Source organism: Hippocampus zosterae, chromosome 17 (assembly GCF_025434085.1).
Source record: "Hippocampus zosterae strain Florida chromosome 17, ASM2543408v3, whole genome shotgun sequence".
Lineage (NCBI taxonomy): Eukaryota > Metazoa > Chordata > Actinopteri > Syngnathiformes > Syngnathidae > Hippocampus > Hippocampus zosterae.
The window spans coordinates 6,683,878-6,697,992 of NC_067467.1; the positions used below are offsets into that span (position 1 = coordinate 6,683,878).

The 14,115-nt window shown below is 41.6% G+C and overlaps 1 protein-coding gene across 1 annotated transcript; it reads left to right on the plus strand.

The window, feature by feature from the left end:
• Nucleotides 1-4,275: 4,275 nt before the first annotated feature.
• ccnf (cyclin F) lies at nt 4,276-13,923 on the plus strand. Its single transcript, XM_052048925.1, has 17 exons — nt 4,276-4,558; nt 5,281-5,432; nt 5,594-5,700; nt 5,785-5,852; nt 6,229-6,425; nt 6,569-6,622; nt 6,799-6,903; nt 7,220-7,297; nt 7,532-7,686; nt 7,774-7,938; nt 8,125-8,248; nt 9,032-9,209; nt 9,297-9,384; nt 10,182-10,281; nt 10,362-10,495; nt 11,078-11,253; nt 11,751-13,923. The coding sequence occupies exons 1-17, from the start codon at nt 4,546-4,548 to the stop codon at nt 12,221-12,223; spliced, it is 2,367 nt and encodes a 788-aa protein (XP_051904885.1). The 5' UTR covers nt 4,276-4,545; the 3' UTR covers nt 12,224-13,923.
• The last annotated feature ends 192 nt before the right edge of the window (nt 13,924-14,115 follow it).

A 14,115-nucleotide genomic window follows, 5' to 3' on the forward strand; every position in this document is an offset into this window, starting at 1 on the left:
CTCTTGCGAGGCACTAGGGAGTCAACGTAGCATTGTAGAAGGAACTTGTGTTGGTTGTTCGTATCCAGGATGGTATTTTTTTTTTTCACTCACTGTTCCAAAGTCATGACCATAGGTGAGTTCTGGGATGCAAATTGGTGTAGAACTTTTATTTTCTATTCAATAAAAACAATAAAACGCAACCTCCTATGGGATTCAAATGTGTAGCATTATTAACAGCAAGAAATAGTCCAGGACGTGCCATTTTTTTTGCCTCTTGTGTCGCTTTTAATGAAAACAGATTAGGAAAAATCCCACGCCAATTGCAACGGAATTCATACTGTGAGAATGTGCTGCGCTTGTTTGGCAACCGGTTCAGGGTGTACCCCGCCTTCTGCCCGATGACAGCTGGGATAGGCTCCAGCACGCCCGTGACCCTCGTGAGGATAAACTGGTTCAGATAAAGGATGGACTATGAGAACGTGGTCAGAGAGGTCAGAAGGGTAGGAGGATTTTAAAAAATGACAGTGTTTAACATGTATTACACCACCAGTCATAAAAAAAAATGAGAAGAGACCATCCAGCATCATGAAGTGCTTTAATGCAGACTTTTTCATTTGTAGTGAGTTCGGAATTATTTGCCATCAGAATCGGACAGGGATATTGATTCCACTTAATGCACCCAAAATCGAGCATAACATTCAAAAACTAAAGCCAGATTTTTATGTTCAGCAATGCAAGTAAATAACTTTACATATCATTCTTGTATAGCCATTAAGTATTATTTTGTGATCAGAACATAGGCGTTAGATGCACACTAAATGTAATTTGTGGTCATGAAGAAGGGATGATGTGTGCACAGTATACACAATATTCCAAATATTCCTTGACAGTTGGGGAAGCAAATCACGTGCACTTTCAAAGACATCGAGGCTCGGAGTAAAGCTTATATAATGGACAGGGATAATATGATTGACTTTTATTATTATATGATGTATATTTAAATACGTGCCTAAATGCAAGACAACAAGAAACTTTTGAGAGAACACAAGTAAAGGCTCTTTAAGGATATTGCGTAAAGCCAGGACATCCACATTGTGTATGGGAATAATATTAAGACAAGAAAATGTGTATTTTGTCTGCATGTTATACTTTTTTGTGGCCACAGTTAAGTATTTTGTGCACACGTTGTATCTATATTGTGACCAAAATGCATTTTTAACATGTTGTGCCTGGGACTCCATCCTATACCATGAATCACACAAAGGGACAGTGCAATGTATTGAATGTATGCAAACTAAGCTTGACGCCTCTATTTTACCCTTAAAAAAACATTGATCACTATCATGTCGATCTGCGTTAGCCGATCAAATGTGTCTATGCATTCAAAGGTAGCAGATGCAACACACAATGCCAAAATCAGCCCTAATTTGGAGGGAAATTACATAGTGCTGGAAAAATATGAGATATGAAGCGTGTCGGCTGGGGTGAATTGAAATCGGTCATGATCACACCATTTAACATACATTATGTGCATATCTCCATACAATATTTGATTCAGTCAAAGGGGTCTGTGATGTGGATTGCATACATACGGACAAGGCTAGATTTCAGCATTTTCTATCTCTTGTGATCAACGTCAACAAAGCTCAGATACTCAAAAAACTCCAAAAAGATTCTCCTATGTGATTAGCTTGTGTTTTGGGATGTGTGACTTAAGGGAGGAACTCAAGTCAACAATTGTATTTACAAAAACATGTTCTAAACATGATATTCATTTAAAAAAAATGTAAACCACATTGAATTTGTAGAGTATGAAATAAGTGCAAAAATCCACCCGTTTTTATCCATCTCAGAGGGCGGCCATTTTGTCTTTTACTGCCACTTGCTTTTTTTAAATGAAAGTGACATCACAATGCTTAAGGGCTCAATTTACATAGGTCACATGACCAAACGCAGAAAACAGGTGAGCATTGATGTTTGGTACTTGAGCCCTTTGGCACTGTGATGTCATTTTTAATTGACCGAAAGTGGCAGTACAAAACAAAATGGCCGCTCCCTGAGATAATTTATTTTTAAAGTAATTTCTCCCTAATCGGTGCCATCGTGTTACACCGATGATAAAGTGACCAGATAGAGTTTGCTTTTGTTTTCCCTTCTGCCTTTAAACATGAAAACTAAGGGAAAAACTACCTCTGTGCTGCGTGTATAGATGGGGTACACTGTAGTGCTGTACTTTTGCCCCCAAGGACAGTCATGCTTTCTGCTTTTGCTGTTGGTGCAGATGTGTTATGGTTCTCGACATTCGATAACTTTATATTTGTAGTGTACTGTATATTTCTATGTAGATGTACATTTTACACTGACGTAAATAAATGTTCAACAAAACACTTGTTCTCTTTATTGTTTTTTGCTTTGTTTTTTTTTTTGTTTTTACAAAGGGAAATAGCGTGACTTGAGCATAACATATTTTTGTGTGCTTATTTGCGTGCGTGTGTGTGATGTTGATGTTTGAGCAAAGTGGGGTGTGGAGGCTAACAAGCCACAGAGCACATATGGTGGAAGTAGTTAGTTGCTTTGCAGGCCTCAGCACAGATGACAGGAAACAAGATGTGGGAGCATCTCATCCGCCTGTCCATCTCCGCCACTTTCCGCGGACTTGGCAGTCAACCATATTTGATTTGTCGAAAGATGTTTGAAGTGGATGGAGAAATTACAGCACAGCGATTTAATGTTTTAGTTGTGAGTTTCAAATAACAATCATTTTGGCCCAGGAAACCTTCAAGGGGAAGCTTAAGTGGAATTTGGCTTCATCAGCCAGAATCCAAACTTACCAGTATATCCAATTGAAAATCTGTGGGGTAGAAGTCGAATTTTGCCTTGCATCAGCAGTCATTTCTGAACTCAAAAAGACTGTCATTAAAGCAAAAGGGACTTTAGTATCCACTTTGGGCTGTTATTTTCATTTTTTTTTCATTCAAGTTTTGAAGTTACCTATGCTGGTGTCATTTCACAACATTCCGGTTTAACAGAAACTTAATAAGTAAAGTCAGGCATTAAAAGTTAATTGATTTTTATTCACATTGGATTACAAAAAAGTATTAGTGCTCCACATCAAAGAAAAAAAATGTTATAGGAACAAATATGTAATATTAAATACAGTTATAATATGATGAGAATTATTTTGGTAATTTTATTGACATATTGCAAAAAAATAAAAAAAACTACAATTTTATCCGTGGATGTTTCTATTTTCAGGTTGTGATTATTCTAAGGTGTGGTTAAATCTGTCAATTGATTAACTTTCCCTTGAGCCATTTACTGGTGTACTGGGTGGAGTTTCCATGGAAACGGTGGCTGCGACCACATTTAAGAATGTCACGGCCTCTGTTCCAGCTGAGGTCGCTGACTGAGTTACAAGACAATTTGATCGTAAAAGACGGTCTGGCAACAATGACCAGTTGAACAAAGATATTATTTCATCATTGTGGTTCTACAAGCAAATAAATGTATTCTTCTTGGAAAGCATCAATGACACGTATCTTCCAGAGAGGGGAGTTTTCCTTTCCGTCACAATGTGTGCTCATGTGGGATTTAGTGATTACCAAACATTTTCTATCAGGTGTCACTGAAAAAATACGTAGCCCTTCAATCATGACTAACATTAAAATAAAGTAGTGTACAAGGGGAAAGTGTTCATTCAAACTTTCATTTTTAATATGTTTGTGTAAGCCATCGTAACATGCAGTTTAAACATTAACACTGCGCTTAACTATAGGAAAATGAAAATTTTTGATTAAATCATTTTTGTTCTAACTTCACCAGGGGATGCCACAGAGTTATTTGCATGATTTATCTGGCACAATTTTAATGTAATTTTTCATGTTATCTGTGGTTTTAATTAGTCATTTCTTTTTCCTTATTCTCCCAAATTCGAATAACTGTATGTGTAATTTCTGCTTCTTGTTTAAAAATTATTTCAGATCTACCCTCTACCGATTATGTCTGTCTCTTTAAATGCCGTCCTTTAAATTGCACTTTATTTTACGCAACTACGTATCCCACAATCCTCAGTGCGACCAGTCAGTGGGTGTTTTTTGATAACCAAATCAACCAATAGTATCCCCTCGTTGGCGAGCGCGTACTTCGAATTGCAACCGTTTTATCCAATGGCGACGCGCTGTTATGCAGTTTATACATTTCCGACCAATAAAAGCGCCCTTAGCTATCACCAGCCAATCGTAGCTGTTCTAGGCACGACCAATCAGGTCAAATGCTGTGTTTAAACAGGCGGCGCGGGCGGTGCTACGGGAGCTTCGGGGCGTGCCCAGCAAGGAAGGGCTCATGGTTGAGTTTGAATTCAGCCAACAATTTCAAACATTAGTTATTAGTGTTTCTCCACCTTTGAGCCGAGAGTGTAATATGACGACAACATTTCCCCATAGTGTTTTAAATTATTGTGTGTTTCGGTGTATTTAACACTTCGTGACGTTCAAACCGCTGCTTGAGTGCTGTAAAGTTCGCCGGTGGGACGATTCAACATACTGTACATTGAGTACACTTGCAATGAAAGCCGGTGGTAAGTCATTTTTTCCTATATTAAATAACCTCTTGTGGATGTAAATGATGAAAGTAATACCTGTGTGAAAATTACAATTACTTTTTACAGTTAGCTTGGTTAGCTCGACCTACAGGGTATATAGTGGATATTAACTAAGTATTGGCCTCAGTATTTATGTCAAACACGTCTCCATCCGACATATTAAGTGTTAAGATTACCTGAAAGTACATCAGGAATGTTGAACAGCGTAAAATTTAAGCGTAAAAAAACTTTACACCACTTGAGCCACAGGAGGGAAATTTGGGCGCTCACTTGGACTGACTTGCTGGGGTCACCAGCGAACTACTCATGTACTCTACCACTTGTTTAGGATGTTTTGTTAAAATAGATTTTATAGGTTAATCAATCTCAGTCTTGTATGCAATTAACATTGGGGGTTTAATGGGGTGACACGGAGGAATTTGAATGTGTGGACTGACGTAAATCTGACTCTCTGCCTTCTTTGTACCATGCAAACTTTTAGGATGGGGGAAAAAAATGTATGATACGGGCACAATGAAAATTGCCCACAACGTAAAAACTACACAAAGATGCAACTAAAATATGGAATAATCATGTACAGTAATTGTGGTGTGTTTTTCTGGCCTTTGCTGAGGCAGTGCAAATGACTACATTTTGAAATTAAACCCAAAAAATTATCTGCCTTCCCACTGTCCTTTTTTTTTTTTTTTTGTCATCAGTCCACTGCCATTGCCCAAAATGCTACTCCGTTCCGGTTCGAAAGCGGGTCCGCCTGCGCACGCCAACCATCACCTTGCTGAGTCTGCCCAAGGAGGTTCTTCTCTGTGTGTTCCAGTGCCTCTCCGCTGAAGACCTGCTGTCTGTCAGGGCTGTGAGTCTTCATCATCATTATCCACCTTCGACACATATATCGACAAGTCCTTGTCACTTTTCGCAAGCACACGCTTTGCCGTCCCCCACACACACACGTTTGGCTTGGACATCTTTATTTTGTGTCACTCCGTTGACTAAATTTAGCTCTGTTTGTTGCAGGTTCACTCTCAGCTGCGTGACATTATTGACAACCACGCCAGTGTTTGGGCCCGGGCCAGCTTCAGAGATACTTGGCCCTCCCCTGAAAATCTATGGTTGTTTGAAAGGTAAAAAAGATTTCAGTAATTGGTTGGTTGACTCTTTTTCTCAGTTTTTTTGCCTCTGATATTAACATTTTTTTTTCATCACAGAGCTGCAGAAAAAGGGAATTTTGAAGCGGCTGTCAAGTTAGGGATTGCTTATTTGTACAACGAAGGACGTAAGTAAAATGTATTTCTGAAAAACTATTCCATGGCGCTCTTTAATTTAAAAATACATTTTCTCATTTTGAAAGAATCCAATTTGGACTTGTCACCCTAAGAAAAAGGAGGGAAAAAAACTTTTACTATCCCCACACCGGTATGCGTCAAGCAAAAGTTGCGATGTTCAACCATCAATTGCTTCGACGAAAATCATGGCTCATCTATTGTGTTTTGACAACAACTGACAGTGAAACACCTCAAAAGTGGTGCAGTTTGTACTTCAACACACATTTTCTAACAAAATATGCCTCAAAGAAATAGTTCAAGCATGAATTGCGGTGCATGGATGCAGCTAACCCAAGATCGCACCCCCCCCCCCCCCCCCCTCCATAGCTCTGCTGAGCGACGAGGGCCGCGCGGATGTGTGCGGTCGGAAAGCGTCGCACTTCTTCAGCCTCGCCGAGAGCCTGCGTTCCCCTGCCGCCGATCCCTTCAGCTGGCTGTTCATCAGGCCGCCGTGGTCGCCCACCGGCAGCTGCTGCAAGGCTGTCGTCTTTGAGCACCTCAAGGCCGAGTGTGTTGACAACAAGGTGGGGTTTGGAAAGTCTGTGAATCTGGTTGTGTATCGTATATGCTGTTTGTCTCTTCTCTTTATTTCACATTCCAAATACGCATGTCGATCAAGAGAAATGCTTATGTGTGTCGCTAAGTTTCTCCATCTTTAATTTCCCAGGAAAAGAAGGGTCCCTTGTTGCACTGCTTGGCGAGAGTGTTACAGCTATTTGAGGTGAGTCTCACCCAGTTCACTCTGTGTCCGGGTGTGGTCAGCAACGTTTCTATTAACCCTCCAATTGATTAAGATGAATTGGAGGCATGACAATAAGCAATTGTAATTGGATCGTCATCCCTGATGAAGTGTTTTGAATGTTGCGAGTGATCCTCAGTGCTCCCACCTTTCTGTAGGAGGATGACAAACACGCTGAAGCCATATCCATGTTGGAAGAGTCTTCGCGTTCGGGTTGTTTGCAGAGCTCCTATCTCGTATGGGAGCACAACCGTAAAGCTGCTGTGAGTTCAGCATTTTCGCTCTACTGGTTGTTATAGTGTACATCTTAATTAATCAACGACGCATTAATAATATTCACTAGATGAATTGGGAAAGCGTATGACCACTTTTGGATATGGACCTTTTTGTCCCGCCCACAGTGGCATATTTCTTTTCAAATTAATATTTCTACAGTTGAGTAGAATTTAATTTAAGCTTAAACAGTTTAGTAACGTGTTTGTTTAGTGTGTTGTATCTAAAAACTAAACACCAATATTTGCATTGATTCTATGTTTTGGTGATTTTTTTATTTTATTTTTTTTCTGTTGTGGCTTACAGATGTCAGATCCAGGCAGGTACCTCCAGTGTATTCGAACCCTCAGGGACTGCGCTGCAAGAGGATGCTGGGAAGCGCAGGTGTGTGCATTGGAATGAGTGTCCACTACATGTGACTCACTTAAATTCTGTGATGTCTTTAAAAAAAAATAGCACTCTTCAGTATTGTTCTTGAGAAAACTTGCAGTGATAAATAACTCGAAAAGTCTTGTCACTCGTAAGATGAAGCATGACTTCAACTATCCAGAGTGTTGTCCTTTTTTTTCCTTTTTTATTTTTAAGGCAGTCTCTAACAACTTGCCTCTGTCCGTGCAGCTCTCCCTGGCCAAAGTGTGCAGCAGTGGCAATCCACTGGGTTTGGAGGCTAAAGCCTGCTCAGACCTGGTGTCGCAACTTTTTAGCACCTCCCAGCAGGCAGAACAGCGCGGCAATCACAGCATCCTCACACGGGGCATTAAGGACACCATGAGGTGATGGCAAAATCCTCCACACTGACGCTATCCCATTGCTGGCTCCTCAGTCCTCACTTTGTGGTCCCTATTTGTGTCACTCTTTAGGTACATTCTGGTGGACTGGCTGGTGGAGGTGACCACGATGAAGGACTTTTCCAGCCTGACGTTGCACGTGACGGTCGGCTGCGTGGACCGCTACTTGGCGCTGCGCTCCGTCCCCAAAGTTCGCCTTCAGTTGCTGGGGATCGCCTGCATGGTGGTTTGTACGCGGTAAGAATGACCACTTTCTCATCTTGTTTTCAGGGGTTTTTACTTGCTCACATTGAGGCGGAGGTAACATGTTGGTCATATTTTCTTTTCTTTACAATGTTATGTGACAGTGATGAGCAGCTTTGAGTTAACATCGATTCACTGACACAAAATGCTTTTTGTTATTGTTGTTTTTTTCTAATCTAGTTACATCAGTAAGGATATTCTTACGATAAGAGAAGCAGTGTGGCTCACTGACAACACCTACAAGTATGAGGACTTGGTCCGAATGATGGGAGAGGTTGTCTCTGTGCTGGAGGGGAAGATTAGGGTGAGTCTAAGCACTTTTTTTTTTTGGTCCCACACTCAACAGTCAAGTCAACAGTATTTATAGAGCACTTTCAAACAGCCATCGCTGCATACAAAGTGCTGTACATGGAGCGATTTAACATACACAATAAACAGTGAGACGAAATGGTAATAAAGGCGGTAGAAAGCACCAAGCAGTAAATCATGCTGAGTCGAACGCCGAAGAATACAAGTGAGTTTTGAGGAGGGCTTTAAAGATGGGCAGCGAGGAGGCTTGCCGAATGTTCAGTGGGAGGTCATTCCAGAGAGAGGGACCAGCAACAGAAAAGGCTCGGGGAAATTTGCAGTCTACAGCAGCAGACTTGGGGGGGGGGGGGGGGGTATAGATATGAAAAAAAAAGTTGTTACTCACCAATTGCCTGTCAATCCACTTCATATCAAGGAGGAAAAATCCTTCAGAACTCATTCACTCCCACCGACGTTTTTAAACGTCTTTTCAGACTTGTTCTAGAATTGGCTGGTTCTGAATGAGTTACACAGCTCACACCACAGGATAGTTTCTGGGGTTAATCATTTTCAATAATCTGTCTGTTATGTCTGAAATGCTCAAATTTGCCTTGATTTTCAGTATGAGTGTTCAATGTGTTCCTAATGAAGTGGCTGGCGAGTGGAAAAGGATAGTACGCTATGTTGTTTTTCATTGGTGACAACGGTTTATTGTGTCCTATTTAAACTGAGTTTTACAAGTATGGTAAACCGATTAAATACTCAGCCAATTTGAGTTATGCTCTGTGGTCCACCTCAGAGCCCCACACTTTTGGACTACGGCGAGGTGCTGCTGTCCCTCCTCCCCCTGGAACGACGAACCACTCACCTCTTCAGTTACATCTGCGAGCTGTCCCTGCTCTACCTGGCCCTGGCGGCGATGCCCGCAAAGATGGCCTGCGCCGTGCTGTTGCTCACGAGAGCGCTGCATCACTACGGTAAAGATCAGCCGCCGCATCTGTGTTCCAGAGCCACATTTGTCATTTTAATTAAATTATTGATTAATTTTATTTGGATGTATGCAGCTCCCATCTGGCCTAATCAGTTGGTAGACTACACCGGCTTCTCCAAGCAAGATCTCACCCAGCTTGCTGTGCTGCTTTATGTCAAGTGGTAAGCCACTCTCAACGTGCACAATCACCCACGATTGTGCAGCACCACCGCTTCACACATGGATTTTTATTTATTTTTTCCTCCCAGGAGAATCCTGGTTGATGTATGCCTTGTGCTATTCACTGGACCACTCTATGATTTCACCACAAACTATAATTTCCGTAGTTGCCTGGGAAACCGTCTGCGTTGAAGGATTTTTATTTTGTCGTTGAATTAAATCCCTGCCGCAAAAGTACTGATTGTAGGATTGGATCTCAGCTCATTTTTTATACAGCCCACCAAACATTTATAGATATGAATATACATGTACAGTATATTGTTATCATAAATCTCAAATCTCTTCATGCCACTTAAAACATTGCATGTGAGCATGGAATTTATCTAATATGCTTTGAATTTAATCCTGGAAATCAGTCAGCGTCACTTTAGAAGTTCTGCTGTATTCTACGCAACATGCACAACAATGCAACCTCAAATGGTGTTGACGTGTACGCCCTCCATCTTATATCAACTACTTTGTGAAATAATGACCATTGATTCATAATGCGCACGTTCAATGAAGCCGGACTGATGAGCTGTATGGGTGTTTGTTTTGTGGTCAAGAAAAAATGAAGGGGCGTGGGTTGATTAACCTGAAGACTAAAGCTGTGAAACTAAACAGAATGGGGGCAGGCGCATCACAAGAAGATGGGAGTGGGAGGCTTTGTTTTCACTGTTGATGAGCTTCGCCGTTTGCCACAAAGAGTGCATGGAAGGCATTTTTTTTGACTGTTTTGGAACTATTTCCCCCCTCTCAGTTTCAGTCAAGATGCTCCCAGAGACTACCGACACGTGTCTCTCACTGGCGTGAAGCAACGCTTCGACGATGACATCTACCAGCACATCAGCAAGGAGAAAGTACATGCACCTTTTCCGGTCTCTTCTATCTCCCAAAATAGTCTTTTACGAACTGGGGTAAAAACTGTTTGCTCTCCAAGGTGATGGATTATAAGGAGCTGTGTCACATCCTTGAGATTCCTGAAGTGGAACCTCAGTTGGAGCCTCCCAGGCCCACCGGCCAGCCAGCGTACATCCACGCCTTCCTTGCTTCGCCTTCCAGCGCTAGTAAAAGGTAACTTACACGAATGCTCTGTGGTGGTGGGGGGAAAAAACATGGGCGTCTCTGGCGTGCTTTTACCAAAGTTCAATGCAGCTCCGTTTACCTTTTGGCTTGGACGTTTTTGCTGAGGCATTGCACTCATGGGGGTGCCAAGGAACAATGTTAGTATGATTTGAGGAGCTTCAAAAAGTGCTTTCAGCCATTTTATGGCATTTATGGGTCATTCTAAACCTTATCAGGGAGGCGTCGATTCGTTATGGATTATTCTGTTCGTGGCAAGACCCGCCCCTTAAAAGATTGAATGAATTGTTCTGTAAATCTGTTCTCGATTGAACTTGTTGTATACAAACAGTAAGTACATTTTCCATATGTCCCTGTTAAAGTAACCACACAAAGGTGCTGTGTATAAAAATAAACGTAATGAGTCAACATGACAAGTCCTCCTACTCCTGGCTTTGCTCATTTAGCTTGCATCCTTCAAGTTTCCTCCTTTCGTCCACAACAGGCATGAACTGTTTAGTCCAGAAGGTGTTTATTTGATCCATCTGTGAGACAATCCAATGACTCACACCAGCCTTTCATCTCCCTCCCTAGGAGGCGTGATGACGGCACGCAAGCAGACAGGGGTAGCCGGGTGACCACGCCCACTGCCGAGCTGTCCAATCAGGAGCAGAGGCTGCTGGGCGACATCCTGGACTGGAGTCTGGACACGTCGTCCTCCGGCTACGAGGGCGACCAAGAGGAGAGCGAGGGGGAGAAAGATGGAGACTGTGAGTCACGCGGGGTCGAAATGGCAATTGGACTTGTAGCCGGAACAAAAGTGTAGACATTTATCCACCTGCGTGTTTCACATAAAAGAGTCGATGCTGTCTCTCAGCCCGCTGAACAAAGGGAGACGTTTTACGACGGGTCCCTTGAATTGGTTTCTTCCTCGTACATGTTTGGTAGCATTGCCTTGACTGATGATGCAGCGTTCTGGAGTAAAAAATCTAACGTGTGACAATGTCAGCATCTAGTTTGACGTATAAAAAAGTTGTTAGACTGCCGCAAATGCTTCCACCACAATAGGAGAAGTAAGTATGGGGTGTAAACATGACTCCCCTCCCCCCAGCCCTAATGGGGCTTGGGTTTACTTGTGATGCATTCGTTACCATTAGGGCATGACTCAGCATTCCATTTGGACCATTTTGTTACTCGCGATGCTCGGCACTCATCACGTTCGCTGTTTTAAACCTCGTGACTCATCGCACGTCTTTCTTTTTTACAGTTTCCATGGTGTCCATCAAAATGGACGCCATCACGGACGCGAGTCGTGAAAATTGCAGAGCGCTGTCCAGCGACGAAGACAGCTTCAGCGAGGCCGAAAGAGACCAGGCCCAGCGTCCTGGAGAACGGAATGGCCTTTTCTTTTCCATGGACCTTCACAGTTCGGGCTACTCGTCAGTGCAAAGTGTCAGCCCGATGTCTTCGTCCTGCTCCTCCGCTGCCTCTTCTCTTGTGCCGTGCTCGCTCAAAACTTTTGCCACTTCTCCCAACAAGTCCACCTCCGCTGATTCCCAGCCAGGATTCCGCCTTTTGGTCGCCATGCAAAGGTCTCGGGGCCACTCCAACAAGCAAGTCAAGCGGAAGAACTCTGCGGCGCACAGTGGAGGTGAAGTGGGGAGGAAAGAAGAGGAGGAGGAGGAGGAGGAAAAAGAAAATGAGCACTATTCAGCCAATATTGGCTTCCGGATTCTATAGACGGTGGCAGTCAGTCAGGATATTTGGCTTTGGGTGACATTTTAGAATGAACATCAAGGCAATGTCAAATTGTGTAAAGGTTAGAGGCCATTTTAGGTTCATTGGGAAATGTCACCCCAATCATAACCTTTGGAGAGTAGTGTTTGTAAAAATGTTTTTTAGTTGAACGCAAAAAGCCAAAAAAAAAATTCTGATTTGGACCAAAGGCATTAGCATTAAAATATATTATTTGGGCTGGGAATCGCAGAGAAATTCTAAATAGTATAACAACGGCAATAATGGATGTATTGGTAAAGAGGGAAAACCAATAGAAACAGAGGAAGAGCTGCAATATCTGAATGTGGAGAATCACTCGCCACAAAATCATCTAAAACTCTTATTTAGATATGCAGGATTAATATTTGGAAAAGATACAAAGGGGTCCTCAGTTTATGACGACATTCCGTTACGACGGATGATAACATAATCCCAATTTGTGCAACAATCTATCAGTAACTAATGATGTAATGAAGTCGAAATTTCTGTAAATATTTGGACAGAAATAACCCTTTCAAGGCCATCAATATCAAACAAATGCAAAAACAAAGGATGGCGGTTAATGACACCTCACTGTCAGGACCATCGCAAGCAATAGGCCCCTTTGTACTCGATATTAGGTGTTGGTGTAGCTGTCTATTGGATCACATTCTACAAAAAAGGTTGGACAAAACACGGTTTCAATTACACCTCCAAGCCCTCACTCACGACCCTTGGCAACACTGATTATCACACAGTATGTTTTCTTTTTTTTTCTGTTTTTTTTTTTTTTTTTACAGGAAGGGAAAAAACAACCTCCCATAAATTAAAACCTCTGGTTGTCTATTATGAAACCACCCACTTTGCTCAGGACTTTTTTTTTTTTTATAATAACCTCGGATGGTTGCAAACTGTGAGGCGACCCGAACTTATGTTATTTGGGGTTTCGTCGTTTTTTTCAAATGCACTGTCTGTACAAGCGCATCTTGTGTTTGCTGGACCACTGAACACACTGTGCCAAAGGTACTGTTACTATTTTAGGTTTTTAAAAAAAAAACTGTGAATCTCAACTTGTGCTCTTGACATCATGACGGCACACTAAAAAGACACACTGCCGAGGTCTCCACAATCACAATGTTATTTATTTTTTTTCACATTTTGTTTTCCAAGTTGCCTTTTCTACCGCATTAGTCTGGCATTTTGTTTTATATTGTTTTGTTTTGGGTGAGGGAGGGGGGTTCATCTCAGATGTAATTGAAATGACTAATCATTTTGATACTAGAACTTAACATGACTTCACATTGCCGCATTGTTGGGAAAAATAGGTTAGCGATGTTCAAGAAGTTCATGTTGATGCTTTGGTGCCCGACTGAATGTTGATTATTATTATAATATGAATAATATCCGTAGTTGGACTGGTTCTCCTGTGTTTTCTTTAATGTACATACTACTTGTATGTACGGTATGTGAAGAACAAATGTGCCACTACTACTTGAAAATGTTTAATTTTTAAAAAAGCATTTCATACATACATTAGATGGCATTTTCTACTATAAAGTATACAGATGTGTTGTCCTTGAAAGTCTTTTTAAAGAAATCATCATGGATTCTGATATTTGTTCTTTGGACTTGATGAACTAATTAAACTGCATTGAGGAATAAAATCACACATTCTATATATTGTTGATTTAGTGACAGATTATTTCATCTTTCACACACAACACTGGGGGTGGAGTTAGCTACTATTTGAGAGATGATCCGAAGTACATCATAAAGCGCGTTTCAATCAATATTTTTTGTTCAGTTATTTATGCAGTGCCAAGTTATCAAGACTGACATAACACATTAACACACACACGTACGCACACGTGCATAGG

Bases quoted from the DNA above. Each gene is read 5' to 3' on its own strand.
- ccnf (XM_052048925.1), top strand. The intron at 8,249-9,031 runs GTGAGTCTAAGC...GGTCCACCTCAG, and splicing joins TGCTGGAGGGGAAGATTAGG to AGCCCCACACTTTTGGACTA. The intron at 9,385-10,181 runs GTAAGCCACTCT...CCCCCCTCTCAG, and splicing joins GTGCTGCTTTATGTCAAGTG to TTTCAGTCAAGATGCTCCCA.